This window comes from Vipera berus (assembly GCF_964194415.1).
Source record: "Vipera berus genome assembly, chromosome: 3".
NCBI lineage: Eukaryota > Metazoa > Chordata > Lepidosauria > Squamata > Viperidae > Vipera > Vipera berus.
Window position 1 is genome coordinate 165489551 of NC_138204.1, and position 23283 is coordinate 165512833.

Genomic DNA, 23283 nt, shown 5'->3' on the forward strand with positions numbered 1-23283 from the left:
CAGAAAAAGTGGCCTTTTGGTGATTTTCAATGAGGATGTGGCAAACTGAAATTGTCCCTATAGAAGCAGGGATATTGGGGTTGAAATCAATAATGTTTAGACATTATTTGAAGGCCCCTTCATGGATTACTGCCTTGTTGTGGTGAAGGGGTTTGCGTAATTCAATGAAGCTATGAGCTATGCCGTGCAGGGCCACCCAAGACGGAAAGGTCATAGTAGAGAGTTCTGACAAAACGTGATCCACTGGAGAAGGAAATGGCAACCCACTCCACTATCTTTGCCATGAAAACCCTATGGACAGTACCAAAAGGCAAAACGAAAGATTGAGGGCAATAGAAGAAGGGGACGACAAAGAATGAGGTGGCTGGATGGAGTCACTGAAGCAGTAGGCGTGAGCTTAAATGGACTCCAGAAGATGGTAGAGGACAGGAAGGCCTGGAGGAACGTTGTCCATAGGGTCGCGATGGGTCAGACATGACTTCGCAGCTAACAACAACAACAAATTATTTGAAGGAATAAAGACCAATATTGTTGGTAGGAAGGGGAAAAATATAAAATAGGTTTATTTGGCCAAGGTTGAAATAGATAGATTCCTAACTCTGGCAATCTTTAATAATTTTTTTTGGGGGGGACTAGGATTAGATGATGATATTTTATAGATTAGAGTTATAAAGGAAGGGATTCATTTGTGCATTTTAAATTTATCTGATTAAGTTTAAAACAATTATGTTGTTACTTCTGTAACTTTTATTTGATTTTTTAAAGATTGGATTTGAATGATGAGGTTTGAGGGATTTTAAAAGTAAAAAAATAGATATATGTGAAAGGAATGAATTCAAGTAAGTTTATTAGATCAAGTTTATAATAGTTATGTTGTTATTTTTGGTAACTCTTAATAGATTTTAGCTGATTAAGATGAATGATGAGGTTTTAAAGATCTGTTTGTAGACAATGAGGTGAGACATGGGGTGAAGAAATTGTTGTATTTTAAAGAGATGTGACATGCTGTTAAAGTTCTTTATGCAGGTAGTCGTCAAGTTACAACCACAACTTGAGTCCAAAATTTATGTTGCTAAAGTATATAAGTCTAATAAAATAAATAAATAAATAGATAAATGAAACTCATTTGTTAAATGAGTTTTGCTCCATTTTATGAATTTTCTTGCCACAATTGTTAAGTTAATCATTGCATTTGTTAAGTTAATAACATGGTTGTTAAGTGAATCTGGCTTCCCCATTGACTTTGTTTGCCAGAAGGTTGCAAAAAGTGATCACATGATCCAGGACACTGCAACCATCATAAAATAGTCAGTTGCTAAGCATCTGAATTTTGATCGTGTGACCATGGGGGATGCTACAATGGTCGTAAGTGTGAAAAATGGTTGTTAGTCACTTTTTTCAGTGCCATTGTAGCTTTGAACAGTCAATAGATGAACTATTGTAAGTCATGGACTACCTGTACGTGTAGTTGAAGGGGTTAGGGTTGAAGGGGAAAGTTACTTTATATAAAATATTATTTTACTATTATAATCTGTATTAATCTGTGTAATGTAATTTTCAATGAAATTATATGGGGGGAAAAAGAAATGACACTCAGCTCTTTGATAAAGTGATTGGTGGGACTTATGACCTAAATGATTAAGCATACCAATGATTTACTAGCATAGGCAGACACTAATTAATATGGGAAGAAATAAGCATGAAGGATACTAAAGAGAATTTAAAACTGAAACTACTGTATGCTGCTAAAAATGAGATATGCTTCTGCTACAGGAGATACTGCTTGTTTTATTTTTGTGGTTTATTATTAAGTATCATTAAGGTGAACATTATTTGTATGAAATATGCAGTTATGGCTTAACGCAACCTTAGGATATTTATGGTTAGCTTTTAATGAAGATGAACAGAGAGCTGGGCAAAGGTAAAAACTGTTACAATTTAAGAAGTCCTTAAAATGATTATGTCTTATCACTTATTAAAATAATGCATGGTTGTGAAACAGAGCTAAAGCATGGGTTGCCAGCTCTAATGGTTACAATTATATCATAATGGATAAACGTGTCATCATACTTTTGTTTAAATTATTTAATTATTTCATGTCATTACTGAAGTCAACTTATAATGATGTTATATGTTTAATAATGAGAATGATTAATAATAGTCCTGTTTTTTCTCATTATATGAAAAATATCCAATGATTAAAAGAGGGTGCCTATATTTAGAATGACTTTCTTTTACAACTTGAGTAACTGCAATCTAAGACATTTGGGCAAAGGTACAAAAACTGATGATCCACAGGAACTACTAGCCTAATATCTCAGATACTATTTTCAGGGACCTCAAAAAAAAGTCTGATCAAAATATAATTTTAACATAACACAAATGAAGACTTATTAAAATGAATGCTGAATGATCATGTAATTGCAAAATTAATTCAAATATAAATGAAACAAAATCAAATTTAGCATTTGTATTGCCACTCCCACCACAAATATTGCATGTGGACCTCAGCCAAGTAAAATCACACTCCTTGTTAAAGGATAGATAGGCCTCCAGATTATATACAGCAGAGATGTCAAACTGCTGGCCCACGGGCTGAATGCATCACGCCGAAACTGTGCCCACCCCATTGCCGGCAATGGGGGAAAGTTGCGATACGTCGCACATCACGTGATATCGCGAGTTTGGCATGCCTGATATACAGGTAGAACAAAAAAAAATTAAGCACTATATTTAGCTTGATGACATAAATTAAGTTGTCACGTGATTAAAATAAGAGAATTGGTTTTGATTATTTTAGAAAGAATCTTAGAAAGCTAAATATAGAATTTTACTTCAAAATAGAACAAAATTTTAACACCCTGAGAAATTAGAAAACTTGGGCATGAACCATTCACAGCCATATATTTTACACACAGTCATACACACACACACACACACACACACACACACATCATAGGTCAGAAGGAGGGCTGGGAAATAGCTACAGATCCTTCATATCCTGGACATAAACTGTATCAACTCCTCCTTCGGGACACCACTGTAGGGCATTGCATGCCAAAATAACTAGACACAGGAACATTTTCCCCTCATTTCCACTGAATTTCATCTATATGATTTCAAGCGGGCCACAATTCGATAGATAATTTTTTGATTTTTATCTAAGCATGTTCAAATTCCTTCAAAATAAATGCTTCAAGAATATGTCTATAATGATGTACAACTCTTTCTAATGTCTAAATAAGAATTTATTTATAAGAGAAAAGATGGCTGAAAGTCATGCTCTCTCACTCAATTGTGAGGATGAATTAAGCCTCTCAACTTTAATACATATGTTTTACTAAATTGATCAACACTAAATTTGCTTATGTGATCATTGTAAGCCTTTGTTTTTGTAGGGTCATTGATCTGTATTCAACTAAAGAGCTTTGTTTAAACTTGTCCCAAATGCGTTTAAGAATCACATTTTTTTTTCTTTTTAGGTAGGATAAAGCTGACTATAATACCTGCAAATGACATAAATTGTTAGTATACAGAATGATGCAGTTGTCTGTTGGTGGCAACACTAGCTTATAAAATAAATACAATTGTTTTGGAAAAATAACCCATCTTTTATTCATTTTCTGTGGGAGGAGATGGAAACTTAATTTTTCTGGGGACCTGTTGTCTTTATTACATAAACTCATTAAAGAATAAGACAGCATTAATTTAATAAAAGTGTAAACCAGATCTTTTCAAGGGAATAAAAAAGGAATCTCTACAGATGTTAACAGTTGTTTTCAATAACAAAGACTTGGATTTAAATGAATTTATAAAGTATTTTCACATATGTAAACAAGTCTCTTGTGGATCTTTAATTTTGCAAATTCCTGAAATTCTGCTGTTTGTTAAATACTCACTGTCATCATAATCTATCTCTCTCTTTCAAAATTCTAAGGAATGTATTGGGCTACAAGACTGAACAGTTGTGTTTAACAATGATGAAATCAGATAATTAATCAATCAATATCATGGTTTGTATCTTTGAATACAGAATGATTCTGACACAGTTGTATCTCAACTAATCTCTGAAGCACAATTATCATTTTGAGTAGCATAGTGTAACAGAAAGTAGAAATAATGCTATGTGCTCATTACAAAGAACTGGAAGGTCTTTTTTATTACAGAATAGAAGAACAGAGACTATTCTGGTAAATTTAAGATCTCTCTCTCTCTCCTGGCTATTCACCTGCACATTTGATCTATTACTGTATGCTTTATTCTCTAATCCATAGGAATGCAATACCTTCAAATACTGATAGAGGAGAATATCTGTAGCTCAGGGTTGCCCTGTGGAATTGTTGCTGCTCTCTGAGCTTGGTTCTTTTCTTTCAGACATCTCATTATCCAACTAGGTAACTTCATCAGTGCTAAAAGGGAATGGGGCTTGACAGTGCAAATGCCACTCCCTTCTAGCACTGATCATGTAACCTAGTTGGGTAATGAAACATATGCAAGAAAACAACCAAGCTCAGAGATCACTAAAGACTCTACCTTCAAATATCAGCTATAATATTATTTTGCCCAACCCTTCCCCCATGGTTTTTTTTAAAAATATAGCATTTGGAGACAGGGGAGTAATGTTTAAAAATTAAAACACCTGATGAATTGGAAGTTTAAAATATTATGATTTACTATAATTTAAATGAATGCAAAATATTTACAGGGATGCTAATCATTTAAAAGGAAAAGCACAATCAAATAAATCATAAATGTGCATTAAACTTACCTTGAGTAGCAATATAGTGATTTGGTCGATGATAGCCCTGAAATATTTAAAATATTTTGTGACTTGCTTTATCACATATACAAGATGAGAAATGTAAACATTATCATATAGATTTTATTTTGCTATAAATCTCTAGAGATCTTAGTAGCAAGCACTATTTTAAATAGTAAATAAATAACTGAAATAGTAAATAAGTGAAACATGACCTCAGTGTGAGAAATAATGTTGAAATTAATAGTTGTCAATGGAACTGTGCAAAGTAATATTTTAGTAGCTACAACTGCAGTTTATAAACATGTAAATGATATCTGACTTATCATATTGACAATCTTCACAATCGCAATATAAATTGTCTGTATATACTGTATTAACAGGAAGATTAATTGTTGTATCACTAAACATAAACTCCCTTTTGCATCCCACTTTTTGAATATATTCAATGTTTCTGAAGCAGAAAAGATATGCTTCAGACTGTATATCTACATATAGTTTTATAATTTATGTATTTGCATAATTACAAATTCATATATAATTGCAAATGAATATATAACTAAAAATCTGGTCTACCTAAAGGTCATTTTAATTGACTTGCGCACAATGAATCTGTAAATTAGAATTACAGACTGAAATTTCAGTTATTCACAGCAGTATCCTATTAGTTATACGACTTAAAGTTAGTACTAGATGGTCACAATCTTTTGCAATTCAATCTTTATGAAATTTTCAAATTGTCATGGTTCACAAGTGGAAAAAAAAATTCATTGAATGCATGCACTTGGATTGGTGGCTCAAATCAAGTTGGGAAAAAAGATAAAACAATGTATATTTTTTCCTAAAAGTCATAACATTATTAATATATATTGTGTGAGCAGACAATTTTAATAATTTAGATTTTCTGTTAACACCAAATAATTAAAATTTATTTGGGTCTAGAAGACATTGTATTTTATATTTTAAAAATTAGTATTTTAATAGCTCTGCCAACCTTTGAACATACATCCATGTAATTATAACATCAGTTTTAAAACTGGTTTAAAATATAAATAAAATACACAATAAAAGTCTAATAATAATAATGAAATATATATAAATGTAACCAAATCACTAGGGATTTAATGATAGTATTCATAATCAGTAACATGAGACAAAAAAAATACATTTAATAGCCTCTGAAAAACCTTTTAAATGTTCCTTTAATTATTTTGCTAAGTAAATTAAGGGATTTTTTTCCTGTGACGAAAGAGAAGAAAATGTAGAAATATTTATACAATGATTAACACCTATAAATCATTTGCTATTCTATGGAGTGATTTAAAGTGGCTTACCATGCCATTAATAATTTACTAGAGATACTCCAAACTATATTAATTGTCTTACTATTAAAGTAGCTTTAGTATTAAACAGTAAGGAGAAAACAGTTAAGAAACATTAAATAATGTATTATGATTTAGCTGAAGCACTACAACTTATCTTGGTAAATAAACTATTAAATTAATAATTGAATTATAATTTAGTTTCAAACAAATTAGTTCAAAGCTGGATCCAAACTCAGCTACATTTGAGAGTACAGCTATTTAAATAAACGGACTTTAATTAGTCATGACTGCTGTGGATATCTTCTAAGTATGATTAGGATACTTCCAGATAGCAACTCTTTCCATTTCCTGAGTTGTCTAATTTCCCACTTGAAATGAAACAGAATTTGTTGACTATTATAGCTAACCAGCATCCTTTTCTGTGAGACTGTAATGCTTGCATAGTCAATCAATATACAATATGTATTTCATAACCAATAACCAGAGATGTCTCAGCCAATCTCTGTTCAATCACTAGGAAGCAACCAAGTCTCTCTGCCACTTAACAACATTACAGACAGCTGATGTTTCTGTAAGGTTTCTTGAAAATGGAAGTTTGCAAAAGTCTTGCAGATGAGTAAGAACACTCAGGTACAAGCAATGGTGCCAATTAATTATGAATTAATCTGCTATATGAGTGAAGTTGTAGCAATCTCCTGAAGTATGTATCCAACATAATAATGTTGAGACTGTTTAATTAAAAATGAAATAAACCCTTCCAGTATAAACAACAATATTCAGGAATATACAGGATGTACCAAAAATCAAGCCCAAAAGGACATCACAATTATTTTTTCCCCCCAGATAAAATCTTACTGTACTTAATGCTTAAAAGTCATGGGTCTTTGTGCTATAATTGTTGTACACCCTGACAATCTTAGAAAATGATAACAAGGAGTCTCTAAGGCAAAGGTGTCAAACTCGTCACGTGATGCAACATATCTCAACTTTTTTTGCATTGCCGGAGCTGAGGTGGGTGTGGCCTCTGTATGATGCAACTGGCCCATGGGCCGGCAGATTGACACCCCTGCTCTAAGGTATAAAAAGTCAAGGTAAAATATAAAATATAAAGTCAAGGTAAAATATAAATTCAGATTATTACATTTTGGAACAATACATTATATGCAAAAATATTTGAAACACTTTGTAGGCTGGAACTTAAATGACATTGTTTTTTAATATTCCTTCTTACTTTTGATTCTGTCAGTCCAACTACTGTCTCTTACAGAATTTATTCTAATGTAAAACATTAAGTTAACATAATGCAGGATGAACAAAGAAGCAATCTTCAAGAATTAATTAATCAATATACATATTTAATGAAACATCTTGCTTGCCTCAGAAGTTCTAGTTAACAGATGCAGATCCCATTCTGAAGGTTGCTTAAAATTAGATGGATGAAGAGACATTGCAAGCCACTGTATTAAAAATTATGGAGTTCGATCACGTTAATCTTGCAAACAGCTTCTTTTTAAAAAAGGGAATTACTATATTCCAAGCCTTGACAAAAAACTAAAATTAATGTTTCGAATGAGGACGGGGACACTTAAAACTTATGAAGAAAAGTAGCCAGATAAAATTATTGTGAAGTTTTTATTCCATAATGCAACAGTTTTAGGAAATGAGCTATTTAAATTTCATATGAACAAATCTTTGGTACATTTAATGTCAAACGTGACAACTGAAAACTATGAGTTCTCATAGTATTTAACAACTGGCAGCAGCTCTATATGTATTATCTATTTTTAAAAAGGCATTAAATATTTGAACAAATTGTTATGTTATAATAGTATACTTACATCAATATAATTTCCATTGATGTAGTCTGAGTTTAATTCCCCTTCAACAGGCTGCAGTCTCACTCGAGAATGATCATCTAAAAATCCCCACAAAAATAAATTAAATAATTTGTATTTTGCTCAGTAGGCATAAAATATCATTGATTAGTTATATTTGTATTGGAAGGAATACCAATTTACTTGTAAAGATATATTTTGATCTCTAATATTATCATTAGTTTAAAAAGGCTGGTTTTGCTTTTGTATGAACACAAATTAAACTACATTTCCATTTTTTTTAGTTGATATTTCCCTCAAGTACAGAATACTTTATGCAAGGAAAAAACAAAGAACTATCCAACCTTATGTATGCATATACTAAAAGATTACTTTATAACAGATCTTAGATTGAATTGCTGAGTTAATTGTAATTTTAGGTTGACCTGTCCTTTAAATAATGTTAAAAGCCCATCATTTCCTAATTCTTACTATTTTTTATTTGCTGTGCTTGGTGGACCACAGCATTTCTTCCACTGCAATATCTCAAGAAGATGTTTTGAGAGTTTCTTGAATTAGTACTCTACTCGTATATACCACACAAAGATTGTTCTGTTAGAAAAAAATATGGGCTATAGAACAAAATGGGAAGCAGAGAATAATAAATGATATTGTTAGGGACATGGCTGTTCTGTTCCTGAAATGATGTGTCAGTCAAGCTCTTCATATAAAGTATAAAAGACACAGACAGATAAATCCTATTTTTTCATTGTTTAAATCTTTTCTTCAGGAAATTTGAAAAGGAAATTGGTACTGAAAAAGATGGACTTAAATTAAAATGTATGTAGAAATAAATGACAAATACAGACAAAAATTGTTCTATCTTTCAAACTATGCTTCCCAATTTCTCTTGTGCCACATGTGTATTGATAGACAGACAGACAGATAGATAGTTTATATATCCACATTCCAAAAAGGCAAGCCTAGGAATTAATAACACCTGATTAAATTTATTTGCTATCTCATATTGTGTTTGTGTATATATGTATATATAATGTACATACTAGTTTCCCTCAGATACAGAAACATATATATACACACACATACACAAAGAGGCTAGTGATGAGATGGGGGAAAGTGATTACTTAACATGGAAAGTCCTGTTACAGAAGGTGTTAAAATTTATCAAGTACCCCTTCCCTATGAACATCTTATTTGATATTAATTGTTTGATAATTAATCATCAAAAGCCTGATAATTGTACTCCTTTGTATCTTCAAACTTCATTTTTAAAAGTTTTTGTCTTTATCAGTTGAGTCTGAATATACTTCAGATCAATTAATATGGTTATATGAATTTTAAATAGTATTTGAGAAGTTGCACTGCTAACAAGTGCTGAGTGATAAGGTATTCATTTCAACTATCTTTTAATATTTAGATAGAGTTGAAAGTTTTAAGTGATCTTTAAGAAATCTTTCTAACACTAGAAAACATTATTTGATTGTTTCATTTGACTTATATCCTTCCTACCTTTCTAAGCCAGCATGCAGTCAAGATGACCCCAAAATAAGAATAAAAAAAATCCAATGTAAGTGTAATATTAAAATTGATGTAAACATTTCTTGACTAAATAGTCACCCTACTGGTTTCTATTTACAAACAGTTACTAAATCACACCAAAATAGATTAACTATTTAAATTAATCTGGTAGTCAGATCAATAGACCTTATAAGCAGCCAGATAGAATTTTGTAATTTGCATGTAATTATAGAATATTGGTGTGTAAGTAAATAACTAACACAACCATTCTCTAAGCCAGCTGGGAAATCACTTTCAGGTATTGTTTTTTTAAATAATAATAATACACTCTACATTGGAATTTGGAGAAATAGTCCATAAATCTGATAGAGATATCATCTGTTACTTGATGTTACGTTTTTCAGGCCATATAAATTAAGGTCCTGTAACAAATCCTCACAGCAATGTTTCCAGTTTCCTGCCTAACAGGCAGATAAAATTTTTAAAGGATTCTTTCTGGCAACCAAGACCATAAGAACATAAACTCCACTTTTGTGATGATCCTTAGACTGATTGTTTTATAGATTCAATATTCATGATTTAAAGTTACTTAATTATCTCTTATTAATTAAAACTTTGATTTAATTGCAATCTTATCTTCAGTTATATACATAAGTCTTATTATTATGCAGAACTGTTCTTCAATTTTCAGTATGTTTCATTTTAAGTATGGGATATAATTCATATATTTCTTCAATTTATAAGGAATAAAAAAGCTCATGATTTATATAATTCATTTAAAGTATATTAATATACTTTATTTTATTTGATTAAACAATCTTACAATATCTGCAGCAATTAAATTCATAATTAATGATATATTGCCAAAGAAAAACATGCTTATTTTCCTGTTAGTCCATTGATTTAGTATTGTGGCCTTTCATTTTTGTTTACTAAACACATAATTCGTAATTCTATCAACTCATATAAAATTCCCTTTCAGTTCTATTTTACACACGGTATAGGAGTAAACATAAATCTAAAAGCAGCTTTTGATTGTTTGGGTGAAAATGTGTTGGTGAGTTAGTGAAGGATATAAAAGTGATGACAGGTTTTGCTATTACCAAAGACCTTGGGAAAAAAGAAAAAAAAGTGCAAAGAAACCCCCAAGTAGTGAAAGTGGAATGACTGCAAGAAGAGAAAGCATGAATCTAATTTAAAAAAGAATTAGAAGAGAGATTAGCTTCCCAACAGAGTGAACAGAGAGTATATATAAGGAAATATAAAAGCAGCTTGAAATACAGTGAAAAGGTATATTATTTTTTTTAAATTTTTTTATTTTAATTCCATTTATATCCCGCTCTTCTCCGAAGACTCAGGGCGGCTTACAAGCTTAGCAGTAGCCTTCATTCTATGTATATGCCTGCTTATTAGGGCTTTCACACACACCCCAAGCGGCATTATTACAAAGTCAGCTTAATTGCCCCCAACAATCTGGGTCCTCATTTTACCTACCTCGGAAGGATGGAAGGCTGAGTCAACCTTGAGCCTGGTGGGATGCGAACCTGCACTAATTGCAGGCAGCTGGTGTTACTTAAGGAGGCATTAGCCCACTGCTCCACCAAGGCTCTACCGTGGCCCACTACCGTGCCATGGGAGAGATGGGCAAGTGCATGTGCATGAAGGTCCACTTGCGTTAGCGGAGGGCATTTACGCTTGCGAGCAAAGTGCCATTTGGTCTCCACTCAAGCGCCCTCCGCTCGCACGAGTGGAGCTTTGCACACGAGCACAAGTACCTGCTGCTCATGTGAGTGGAGCTTTGTGTGCGAGTGCAAGCACCCTCCACTCACACTCCAAATGGAGCTATGTGTGTGCATGCATGCCTGCCATTCACATGCCCCCCCACTGGGCTGCCAAGCTGGAAAGATTGGGGATTGCTGGAGCAGAGGCTATGACAATGAGCAAAATTTAGGAATTGCAGTTCAACTGGAAGGTGTGCAGATCAATTTTATTTCCTCACTAGGGTAATTAAAAAATTGTTGAATGAAAGACCATTATTGTGTTGATTTAGAAAATGTGTATGAGAGAAAGTCAACACTATTCAGGGACTTAGACAAGAAGTTCCTTTAGTTGTTTAGTGTTTTAGTGTATGGAAAAAGGGATGTCTACAATAACATTAAAGTATATTGGTGAGGGGCACATTTGTATGTGTACTACGGTAAGCAAATGATTTCCATGTTATTGGCAGATAACCCAAAATATCTGTACAAATGTAAAGATAATTATATGATGCAACATACATAGCCATTTTATACTTCATATAGTAAAAGCTGTTTTATCTTCCTATTTTATCCACACATCCTTTCAGAGCTAGGATAGAGAGACAATGCTACTCACTGAGTGCCATAGTTGACATCAGTATTCTAGTCACAAAGACTTGTTACTTCCTTTATTTTTCTGTCTTTTGAATTCTTAAATATTCATTCATTATAATAAGTAGCGCTCCATTTTTACTCCAGATACATAGTGCTACATATCAGTGGGCAGTGTTGTCAGTAACTAAAAGGAGTTTGCACAGTAGTACAATTATACTGTCAACACTTACATGCAATGATATTCCCATATCTATTCTTCATGCGGTTCTCATCTTTTTTAGCTGAGTCCCATGGTGCAGACTGTCCTTCAAAGAAACTCTGTTAAAAAAAGGGAGGGGAAGGAATGACATATTAAGGGAACAAATATGTAGCAACAGAAATACTAGAGGGAAACACACACAAAAACCTTTCAATTATTAGGTGATAGACTGTTAGAATTTAGAAAATATCATAGCACAAAATATTAATTAGAGATGTGATCCTATAAAAATGATTTGGAAGAAGTGCTCCTGATCATCCAGAAGACACCAACTCTCTCCACTTTATTAAAACAGTCCTTTTCTTTTCATTTTCCTGTATGAGCCTGAAAAAAGTAGTCAGTTCTTTCAAGTTAACAGGGATCTTAAGAGAGCTGACACAGAGATGTGCTGTGTTTACAGAGTCACAAAAATACTTGAATGATTTTTGGGTGTGCATAGCCCTAATATAGCAGTTCCCAACCTTTTCTATACCCTGCACCCCTAGAATGCTTCTGATACATTCTCACATCCCTTACAAAAGTTCAAAATAGTGACAACAAATTATGCATATACACTATAATTTTGAAACTTCTAAACCCAAGTTTTCACACCCTCTGGAATGTCGTCTCACACCCCCGGTTGCGAACCCCTGCCCTAATATGTTACAAATACAATCTTCATAAACTTTCAAGAGAGGCAGATGGAAAGGCAGACAGATGGTTTAGGAATATTAAATATTTACAAGATATTGAACAAAAGAAATGGAGTGAGTAAGGTGAGAGCTATCATATTACAGCTTGTAAAATAAACATCCTTAATCTGGTGCCTTTGAGATAAATTGAATTGTAAAAGCCAAGCCTACTGTTATTGTTTAATATTATTTTTGTATGTGATTTAATTGTATGTTCTAAGCTACCCACAGCCAATATGGGAATGGATAATCTTAGTGTGTGAGACAGAATGCATTTATTCTTCATGGAATAATTTCCATCTCTCCCCACTCCAGGCCCTGGAGATCTTTAATTTTGCAGAATTCTGGGGCTTGGATGCAGTATTTCTATTCCTGCTCTTAAGGATGACTTCCTTTCAGGCACTTTGGTCATCAACCATAGGCCTCCTTTGGGTGGTTCTGCCAAATGAAGTTAGGCAGAAGTATATCAGAAAGAAAGATTTTTCTAGGATTCTGGTCAAACTCAAAGAATAATCTTTCTAAGTTGGCTTCTCAGCCGCCTGTATATTTTTCAGAAATCTAATATATTTATTTTCTTTCAGGTTTTTTTTAGATTTGTATTATCTTGCACTTATGACTCTGGAGATCTGTATTTCATTTGCCATTTTCTTATGCATTTATTAGTTTTAGATTAAATGGTTAGTTTTAATCTTCTAATAAGTTTATAATTTACCCCAGGAGTTCTTATGATTGGGCAGATTTTCTATACACAATAATACAAATATAACCATATATCCTGAAGAGCTGCTTAAAATTGTCTTAAATAAACCATACACAAATGAGGCAGGCATATTACGTGTAAATCCTAATACATTTTAAGATTATCCGGAGCTCACAGAAAACATTGCTTAATGTAAAGGGGAAAAAAGCCTTTATTTTAAAAACTTAAATTTAACTGAGTTTCAAGCTTGGACTATTCCTTCCATTATCAGCAAGACTTTTGAGGCTGAGAAATTGATATATAAAAATATAATAAATACATTTTTAATAATTTGTAAAGGTTGGAATGTATTAATCAGAAGTTCTTGATGTACTGTGCACTTACCAATTTCTAGGCATCAACTCACAATAACTATACATTGTATGGTGTGCAAAACAAACCATTTTGAATTTGAAATAACCTGATTCAAGTTTGAAACAATTGCTTTAGACTTAAAACTAACTTTTTCTATCATTTTGTATACATATACTTGCATTCCAAATAACTGTTCTGGGTTTAAAACATTTTGAATTCAACATCTCTTATAAATGCTTATAGGTATAAATCCATTCCAGAAATGGAGAACAGAATACCTGCAAAATCTACTTGACCCTGAAGGTCTTCACACTAATTCAGAGTTCATTAGTCATTTGGCACAGCCTTCATATGGAAGAACAATTGTTGTCTTTTTTTGTTCATATCACATTTTTTAATTGGATGAACATTTTGATCTGAAGATGGAGATGCTTTCATATAAAAAAATGCCCCCTTCTTACCAATATTGTGAAATCGAATGTGCTGGCTTTTTTAAAACAGCACTAGGATGCCTAAAAATATTGAATGTCAAGAGACAGACAGTTGTAATCAAGTTGTAATTATGACCAGGGTATAAGCAAAGTTGCTCTCTGATAGAAGTGGAAGCACTTTGCTTTTTTATTAAGCAAACAACTCATTAACAACAATTAATAGTGAAATTTGTTTTAAAGGAAAAAATAATAATAGGGAGATATCAGCTTTTTTACAGGTGGCTTTTCCCATTACTGGGGTAGAAGTAGTAAACTGCTTTAAAATTTATTTATCACAGCATTAGGTATATTTCATGCTTTGATATGCCTAAAAATGCTGCCTATATGTCATTGCATATAAAAGAAACAAAATGCACACATTAGTGGCTGCTGTTCAGATTCAGGGGTGTCAAACTGCCAGCCCATGGGCCGGACGCATCATCAGGAAACTGTGCCCACCCCATTGCCCGCAATGGAGAAAAAGTTCCAAGATATGTCACACAACATCGTGAGTTTGACATGTCTGAGATAGATTATGAATGCCCTGTGCTAAAAATGCTATAAATATGCTATAAATTTATATCTTCTCTTTCAAGAAAATAATACTGATTGAATCCTACAGGAGAGCTGTTCATTTAAAAATACTTTTAAAGACTCTAAGCCATAGTACAAAGTATATTTTAAATGTAAATCTTGTTAGTTAAGAGTGAGAACAAGCGCTGTTTATTTGCTTTTTTGAATGTCAGTTCTATTGCCATAATTCCATCCATCTAACCATACAAACATATACATATGTGTCTTCAAGTCAGTCTTGGATCTTGGTGACTTCATGAATAGGTCCATGCAGTTCTTTTGGCAGCAGATCAGAAGTGGCATGCTTGCCTTCTTTGGATATATTTTTCACTTCCCAGAGCACAGTTGAGAAAGAGAGAGAGAGTGACACGCTCAGTTACCTATGTGGCCTTTGTCTACAAGGGAGGATTCCACCTTTAGGTATCTCCACTCCTAATCCAATGTATTAACCATAATGGGTCTCCCAATCAATAACACACAATAATACCGTATATACTTGAGTATAAGCCGACTCGAGTATAAGCCGAGACCCCCAATTTCACCCCCCAAAACTGGGAAAAGTTGTTGACTCGAGTATAAGCCGATCCGCCGTTCTGCAAGCCTCCGCCGCCGGCGGAGGCTGGATCCGCGCTCTGCAAGCCTCTGCCGCCAGCAGAGGCTCGATCCGCCATTTTGCAAGCCTGAATACACAGGAATACCCTGTGTGGCCGCGGCTCTCGGGGAAGCCCTGGCTGTCCGCTTCCTCGCTCCACGCTGCCATTCGGGGCCCGCGCGTTCCCCGGGCAAATCGTGGCGCCCAGCAGGCGAGGAAACACGCCCGCTCCAGTCGCCCCCCCTTCCCTCAGGAGACGCGAAGCAAGTGACCGCCCGGAGCTTACCGAGGACTTGCGCGCGGCCGAGGCTTCGGTGCTTCCAGGATCGCGCGCACCTCTCCCAAGCCGCCGCCGTCCGGAGACCTGCCGAAGTTTGGGGAGGTGCGCGCGCACCTCCCCAAACCTCCCCAAACGTCGGCAGGTCTCCGTTCCTCCGCGCAGACCTGCCGACGTTTGGGGAGGTTTGGGCGCCTCCCCAAACCTCCCCAAACGTCGGCAGGTCTCCGTTCCTCCTGCCGACATTTGGGGAGGTTTGGGCGCCTCCCCAAACCTCCCCAGGTCTCCGTTCCTCCGCGCAGACCTGCCGACGTTTGGGGAGGTTTGGGCGCCTCCCCAAACCTCCCCAAACGTCGGCAGGTCTCCGTTCCTCCTGCCGACGTTTGGGGAGGTTTGGGCACCTCCCCAAACCTCCCCAGGTCTCCGTTCCTCCGCGCAGACCTGCCGACGTTTGGGGAGGTTTGGGCGCCTCCCCAAACCTCCCCAAACGTCGGCAGGTCTCCGTTCCTCCTGCCGACGTTTGGGGAGGTTTGGGCACCTCCCCAAACCTCCCCAGGTCTCCGTTCCTCCGCGCAGACCTGCCGACGTTTGGGGAGGTTTGGGCGCCTCCCCAAACCTCCCCAGGTCTCCGTTCCTCCGCGCAGACCTGCCGACGTTTGCCCAAACCTCCCCAAACGTCGGCAGGAGGAACGGAGACCTGGGGAGGTTTGGGGAGGCGCCCAAACCTCACCAAACGTCGGCAGGTCTGCGCGGAGGAATGGAGACCTGGGGAGGTTTGGGGAGGCGCCCAAACCTCCCCAAACGTCGGCAGGTCTGCGCGGAGGAACGGAGACCTGGGGAGGTTTGGGGAGGTGCCCAAACCTCCCCAAACGTCGGCAGGAGGAACGGAGACCTGGGGAGGTTTGGGGAGGCGCCCAAACCTCCCCAAACGTCGGCAGGTCTGCGCGGAGGAACGGAGACCTGGGGAGGTTTGGGGAGGTGCCCAAACCTCCCCAAACGTCGGCAGGAGGAACGGAGACCTGCCGACGTTTGGGGAGGCGCCCAAACCTCCCCAAACGTCGGCAGGTCTGCGCGGAGGAACGGAGACCTGGGGAGGTTTGGGGAGGCGCCCAAACCTCCCCAAACGTCGGCAGGAGGAACGGAGACCTGCCGACGTTTGGGGAGGTTTGGGGAGGCGCCCAAACCTCCCCAAACGTCGGCAGGTCTGTGCGGAGGAACGGAGACCTGGGGAGGTTTGGGGAGGCGCCCAAACCTCCCCAAACGTCGGCAGGAGGAACGGAGACCTGCCGACGTTTGGGGAGGCGCCCAAACCTCCCCAAACGTCGGCAGGTCTGCGCGGAGGAACGGAGACCTGGGGAGGTTTGGGGAGGTGCCCAAACCTCCCCAAACGTCGGCAGGAGGAACGGAGACCTGCCGACGTTTGGGGAGGTTTGGGGAGGCGCCCAAACCTCCCCAAACGTCGGCAGGTCTGCGCGGAGGAACGGAGACCTGGGGAGGTTTGGGGAGGCGCCCAAACCTCCCCAAACGTCGGCAGGAGGAACGGAGACCTGGGGAGGTTTGGGGAGGCGCCCAAACCTCCCCAAACGTCGGCAGGTCTGCGCGGAGGAACGGAGACCTGGGGAGGTTTGGGGAGGTGCCCAAATCTCCCCAAACGTCGGCAGGAGGAACGGAGACCTGCCGACGTTTGGGGAGGTTTGGGGAGGCGCCCAAACCTCCCCAAACGTCGGCAGGTCTGCGCGGAGGAACGGAGACCTGGGGAGGTTTGGGGAGGCGCCCAAACCTCCCCAAACGTCGGCAGGAGGAACGGAGACCTGGGGAGGTTTGGGGAGGCGCCCAAACCTCCCCAAACGTCGGCAGGTCTCCGTTCCTCCGCGCCCTGCCTGCCTGCTTCTTTCCGCTGCGGAAAGAAGCAGGCAGGCAGGGCGCGGAGGAACGGAGACCTGCCGTTTGGGGAGGTTTGGGGAGGTGCGCGTGCACCTCCCCAAACCTCCCCAAACTTCGGCAGGTCTCGGACGGCGGTGGCTTGGGAGAGGTGCGCGCGATCCCGGAAGCACCAAAGCCTCGGCCGCGCACAAGTCCTCGGTAAGTTTTTTTGTTGACTGGAGTATAAGCCGAAGTGGAATTTTTCAGCCCAAAAAGTGGGCTGAAAAATTCGGCTTATACTCAAGTATATACGGTATATGAAATCAGCTCGTTGTCACCTAAATAATATAAATAAATAAAATTACTCACAATTGCTGAGTAAATCACAGCAAGGCTGGCACTAAAGGATATTATTTACAAACTACTCTATGCAGCTTTCACTTTATTCAAAGTTATTAACCACTGAATCATACCTTTCTGGGGAAAAATGCAGCTTGCTCTAACAATCAGCATAAGTGAGGGGCAGTGCTGACTACCTTTTTTTGATGAAAGGAGAGACTGAATTTACACAGCATGATTAACTGAGCTAAAATAGATTTAAATAGCTTGTAGTTCAGGGTTGTGGAAATCCAGCCATTTTTTACTCTGGTAGCATGTTGGGTATGAGCCAGATAGCTGCATTAAGACATGTCATGGTTTGTTTATTTGGGTGTAGTATATTAAGTGAATGAATACAACAATTGTGATTTGTTAAATTGAGGTTAACATTTAGTGCATGCTTTGAACTCAATCACAGTGTCTTTCCCCCAAACTTTCTCACCAGCATTCTCTAGGATCTGTCTAGAGCTTTCTAGAATATCTTGTCCCAATGTAATTCATCTCCCTATCAATCCTTTATGTGTCCAAACACCATAATGTCAATGTGCAGATGCTGACTCATAAGCAAGATTGCTACTATTCTGGTTTCATGTATGCAACCATGCAGGTCCAGTCAGATATTTACTGCATAATAAAAAATCAGTCTTGTTTCCAAGAAATACTATCCATTATTGTATCACTGTAGCTTGTTTATTATTTATAAAATAGAGTTCATAAAGTTTAAAATAAAGAAAGAGGGAAAATCTCACTGATGCACAAAATTTCAAACTTTTCTTACTTTTCCTTTACTTCTAATCTTAATTCCACCTTCCAACACTCCTTTCCAGGAGCAAAATTCAAGTTTCTATTCTAAACTAAGCATGGGAGCATGAAATAAGGGAGCAGGTAATGTACTGTCATATTCACAATATACTTAAAAACTGTTTTAAAAATTGTCTTATCTGTTGTTTAAATACATAGTATGTTTTAAAATGGTGTAAAGAGTAGCAATTCTGCAGATACATTTAGTGGAGAAAACATATCAGTTCAAGAGGAACAGATGAGAGAGATAAAATATATGATTCCTCAACTGCTATTAAAGAAAACAAAAGAGGTATGCGCTAAATAAAAAACAAGTTTTGCTTCATGTATAGATATAATGCATTGTAGTTTAAATTTTGAGAGGTCATAATCTGGCCAAAGCAAAAGCTGCACTATTTAGGTTTTTGCTGAGATAAATCTGGAGAAATCTTAAGGACCAAATAGGGCAAGAATGATGCATATTTTTTGTTTCTCCCTTCCTCTGCTGCATAGCTTCTGCGCCAGCCCACCTGTCGATCATTCTAGTGCCTTTCGTCTTATCTTCTGTAGGCAACTGTGATGCTTGAATTTGAGTGGCATATCCATACAGCCTGCCAACTCTGCAGGCACCAATAAACTTGCCATTAGTCTACTACGGCTGCAAAAAAAAAAAAAAGCCAATGCAGTTCTAGGCTGCATTAACAGAGGAATAAAATCAAGATCATGTGAGGTATTAGTACCACTTTATAATGCCTTGGTGAGACCATACTTGAAAAACTGCTTTGATCGACATGGTCCAAAAATATGTTGAGACTCTACAAAGAGTGCAGAGAGGAGCAACAAAAAGGGTTGTTAGGGGACTGGAGGCTAAAACATGTAAAGAACAGTTACAGGAACCAACTATGTCTAGTCTGATGAAAAGAAAAGACTAGGTGACATGACAGCAGTCTTCCAAAATCCAGGAGGCTCTCATAAAGAAGAGGGAGTCAACCTATTCTCCAAAGTACCTGAAAGCAGGATAAGACGTAACAGATGGAAAGAGAAACAACCTAGAACTAAGGAGAAATTTCCTGACAGTGGGAACAATTTATCAGTGGAACAGCTTGCCTTCAGAGGTTGTGGGTGCTACATCACTAGAGGTTTTGAAAAAGAGATTGGATAGCCATTAGTCCAGAATGGTATAGGGTTTCCTGCTTGAACAGGGGGTTGACTAGAAGACCTCCAAGGTTGCTTCCAATTCTGTTATTCTGAGACTGCAGTTCCAAGTTGTTGATGTTGTTGTTAGCTGTGAAGTTGTGTCTGACCCATTGCAACCCCATGAACATGGCTACAGCTTCAGTGACTCCATCCAGCCACCTCATTCTCTGTCGTCCCCTTCTTCTATTGCCCTCAATCTTTCCCAGCATTAGGCTCTTCTCCAGTGAGTCCTTCCTTCTCATTAGGTAGCCAAAGTATTTGAGCTTCAACTTCATGATCTGGCCTTCTAAAGAGCAGTTGGGGTTGATCTCCTCTAGGACTGACCGGTTTGATCGCCTTGCAGTCCAAGGGACTCGCAGGAGTCTTCTCCAGCACCATAGTTCAAAGGCCTCAATTCTTTGGCGCTCAGCCTTTCTTATGGTCCAACTTTCACTGCCATACATTGCAACTGGGAAGACCACAGCCTAGACTATACACACTTTTGTTGATAGGGTGATTCTCTGCTTTTTAGTGTGCTGTCTAGATTTGCCATGGCTTTCCTCCCAAGGAGCAAGCATCTTTTAATTTCTTGGCTACAGTCCCCGTCTGAGGTGATCTTGGAGCTCAGGAAAATAAAATCTGTCACTACCTCCATTTCTTCCCCATTTATTTGCCAGGAATTGAGAGGGCCGGATGCCATGATCTTGGTTTTCTTAATGTTAAGTTTCAACCCAACTTTTGCACTCTCCTTCTTCACCTGCAACAAGAGGCTCTTTAGTTCTTCTTCACTTTCTGCCATTAGAGTGGTATCATCTGCATATCTTAGGTTGTTGATATTTCTCCCGGCAATCTTAATTCCAACTTTTGATTCATCTAGCCCTGCCTTTCTCATAATGTGCTCTGCATATAAGTTAAATAGGCAGGGCGGCAGTATACAGCCTTGCTGGACTCCTTTCCCAATTTTGAACCAATCAGTGGTTCCGTGTCCAGTTCCCACTGTTACTTCTTGACCTGCATATAGGTTTCTCAAGAGACAAATAAGATGGTCTGGTACTCCCATCTCTTTAAGAACTTGCCACAGTTTGTTGTGATCCACACACTCAAAGGCTTTAGCATAGTCAATGAAGCAGAAGTAGATATTTTTCTGGAACTCCCTAGCTTTCTCCATGATCCAGCGTATGTTGGCAATTTGGTCTCTAGTTCCTCTGCCTCTTCGAAATCCTGCCTGTATTTCTGGTAGTTCTCGATCCACATACTGCTGGAGTCTAGCTTGTAGGATTTTAAGCATAACTTTACTAGCATGTGAAATGAGTGCAATGGTGCAATAGCTTGAACATTCTTTGGCACTGCCTTTCTTTGGAATTGGAATCTAAAGTGATCTTTTCCAATCCTATGGCCAATATTGAGTTTTCCAAATTTGGTGACAAATTGAGTGTAGCACTTTTACTGCATCGTCTTTTAAGATTTTGAATAGCTCAGCTGGAATACTGTCACCTCCACTAGCTTTGTTGTTGCTCAGTTTTTCTAAGGCCCACTTCACTTCACATTCTAGGATGTCTGGCTCGAGGTCAGTGACCACCTCATCGTGGTTATCAGGGACTTTAACCTCATTCTTGTATAGTTCTTCTGTGTAATTTTGCCACCTCTTCTTAATCTCTTCAGCCTCTGTTAGCTCCCTGCCATTTTATCATGCTCATTTTTGCATGAAACATTCCTTTCATCTCTCCAATTTTCTTGAAGAGATCTCTGGTCCATCCTATTCTCTTGTTTTCTTCTATTTCTTTGCACTGTTCATTTAAGAAGGCATTCTTATCTCTTCTAGCTATTCTCTGGAATTCTGCATTCAATTGGGCGTATCTTTCTTTTTCTCCCTTGCCTTTCGCTTCTCTCCTGTCCTCAGCTATTTGCAAAGCTTCCTCAGACAGCCATTTTGCTTTCTTGCATTTCTTTTTCTTTGGGATGGTTTTAGTTGCTACCTCTTGTACAATGTTGCGAACCTCTATCCATAGTTCTTCAGGCACTCTGTCTATCAGATCTAATTCCTTAAATCTATTTGTCACATCTACTGTATATTCAACAGGGATATGATTTAATTCATACCTGAGTGGCTTAGTGCTTTTCCCTACTTTCTTCAGTTTAAACCTAAACTTTGCAACGAGAAGCTCATGGTCTGAGCCAGTCAGCTCCTGGTCTTGTTTTTACTGACTGTATAAAGCTTCTCCATCTTTGGCTGCAGAGCATATAATCAATCTGAGTAATGTGTTGACCGTTTGGTGATGTCCATGTCTCTTGGGTTGTTGGAAAAGAGTGTTTACTATGACCATCGTATTCTCTTGACAAAATTCTATCAGCCTGTGCCCTGCTTCATTTTGTACTCCAAGGCCAAAGTTGTGTCTTATTCCGGTTATCTTTTGGCTTCCTACTTTAGCATTCCAATCCCCCATGATGATAAAGACATCATTTTTTGGTGTCAGTTCTATAAGGTGCTGTAGGGCTTCATAGAACTGGTCAATTTCATCCTCTTCAGCACCGGTGGTTGGGGCATAGAGTTGGACTACTATGATATTGAATGGTTTGCCTTGGATTCGAACTGAGATAATTTTGTCATTTTGGGGATTGTATCCCAGTATTGCTTTTCCTACTCTTTTATTGACTATGAAGGCTACTCCATTTCTTCTGAGGGATTCTTGCCCGCAGTAGTATACCTGATGGTCATCTGAATTACCCATTCCTGTCCATTTTAGTTCACTGATTCCTAAGATGTCAATGTTCAGTCTTGTCATCTCTTGTTTCACCATGTCCAGCTTGCCTTGATTCATGGATCTTACATTTCAGGTTCCTATGGAGAAAAAATCTTTACAGCATCGGACTTTCCTTTCACCACCAGATACATCCACAGCTGAGCGTCCTTTCGGCTTTGGCCCAGTCGCTTCATTCTTTCTGGCGCTACTAGTACTAGCCCTCTGCTCTTCCCCAGTAGCATATTGGACACCTTCCGACCTGAGGGGCTCATCTTCCAGCGTCATATCATTTTGCCTTTTGGTACTGTCCATAGGGTTTTTGTGGCAAAGATACTGGAGTGGGTTGCCATTTCCTTCTCCAGTAGATCACGTTTTGTCAGAACTCTCTGCTATGACCTGTCCATCTTGGATGGCCCTGCATGGCATAGCTCATAGCTTCACTGAATTACGCAAGCCCCTTCGCCATGACAAGGCATGAAGGGGGCAGTTCCAAGTAGTCCCAGCCAAATGACCAAAGAAAAACTGGGAATGGCAGAGTAATCCTAACACATCTGGACAGACTGAATAATAACATTTATTTATTATTTATTTTCCTTCATAAGTTCAATATATGAACTTTTTACTTGTGATTTCTGAACAAATTTTGTCCTTAAATTAA

General features: G+C 38.0%; 1 protein-coding gene across 4 annotated transcripts in view; it reads right to left on the reverse strand.

Moving 5' to 3' along the window:
- Positions 1–23283, reverse strand: part of PTPRM (protein tyrosine phosphatase receptor type M) — a 488729-nt gene that overhangs the window by 57660 nt on the left and 407786 nt on the right. For all 4 annotated transcript variants that reach the window (XM_081323493.1, XM_081323492.1, XM_081323491.1 and 1 more), the window contains 3 exons: positions 12022–12109; positions 7923–7999; positions 4769–4805 (listed from right to left, as the gene is read on the reverse strand). In XM_081323493.1, coding sequence (XP_081179619.1) covers positions 4769–4805; positions 7923–7999; positions 12022–12109 — 202 coding nt within the window. The remainder of the gene's footprint in view (positions 1–4768; positions 4806–7922; positions 8000–12021; positions 12110–23283) is intronic.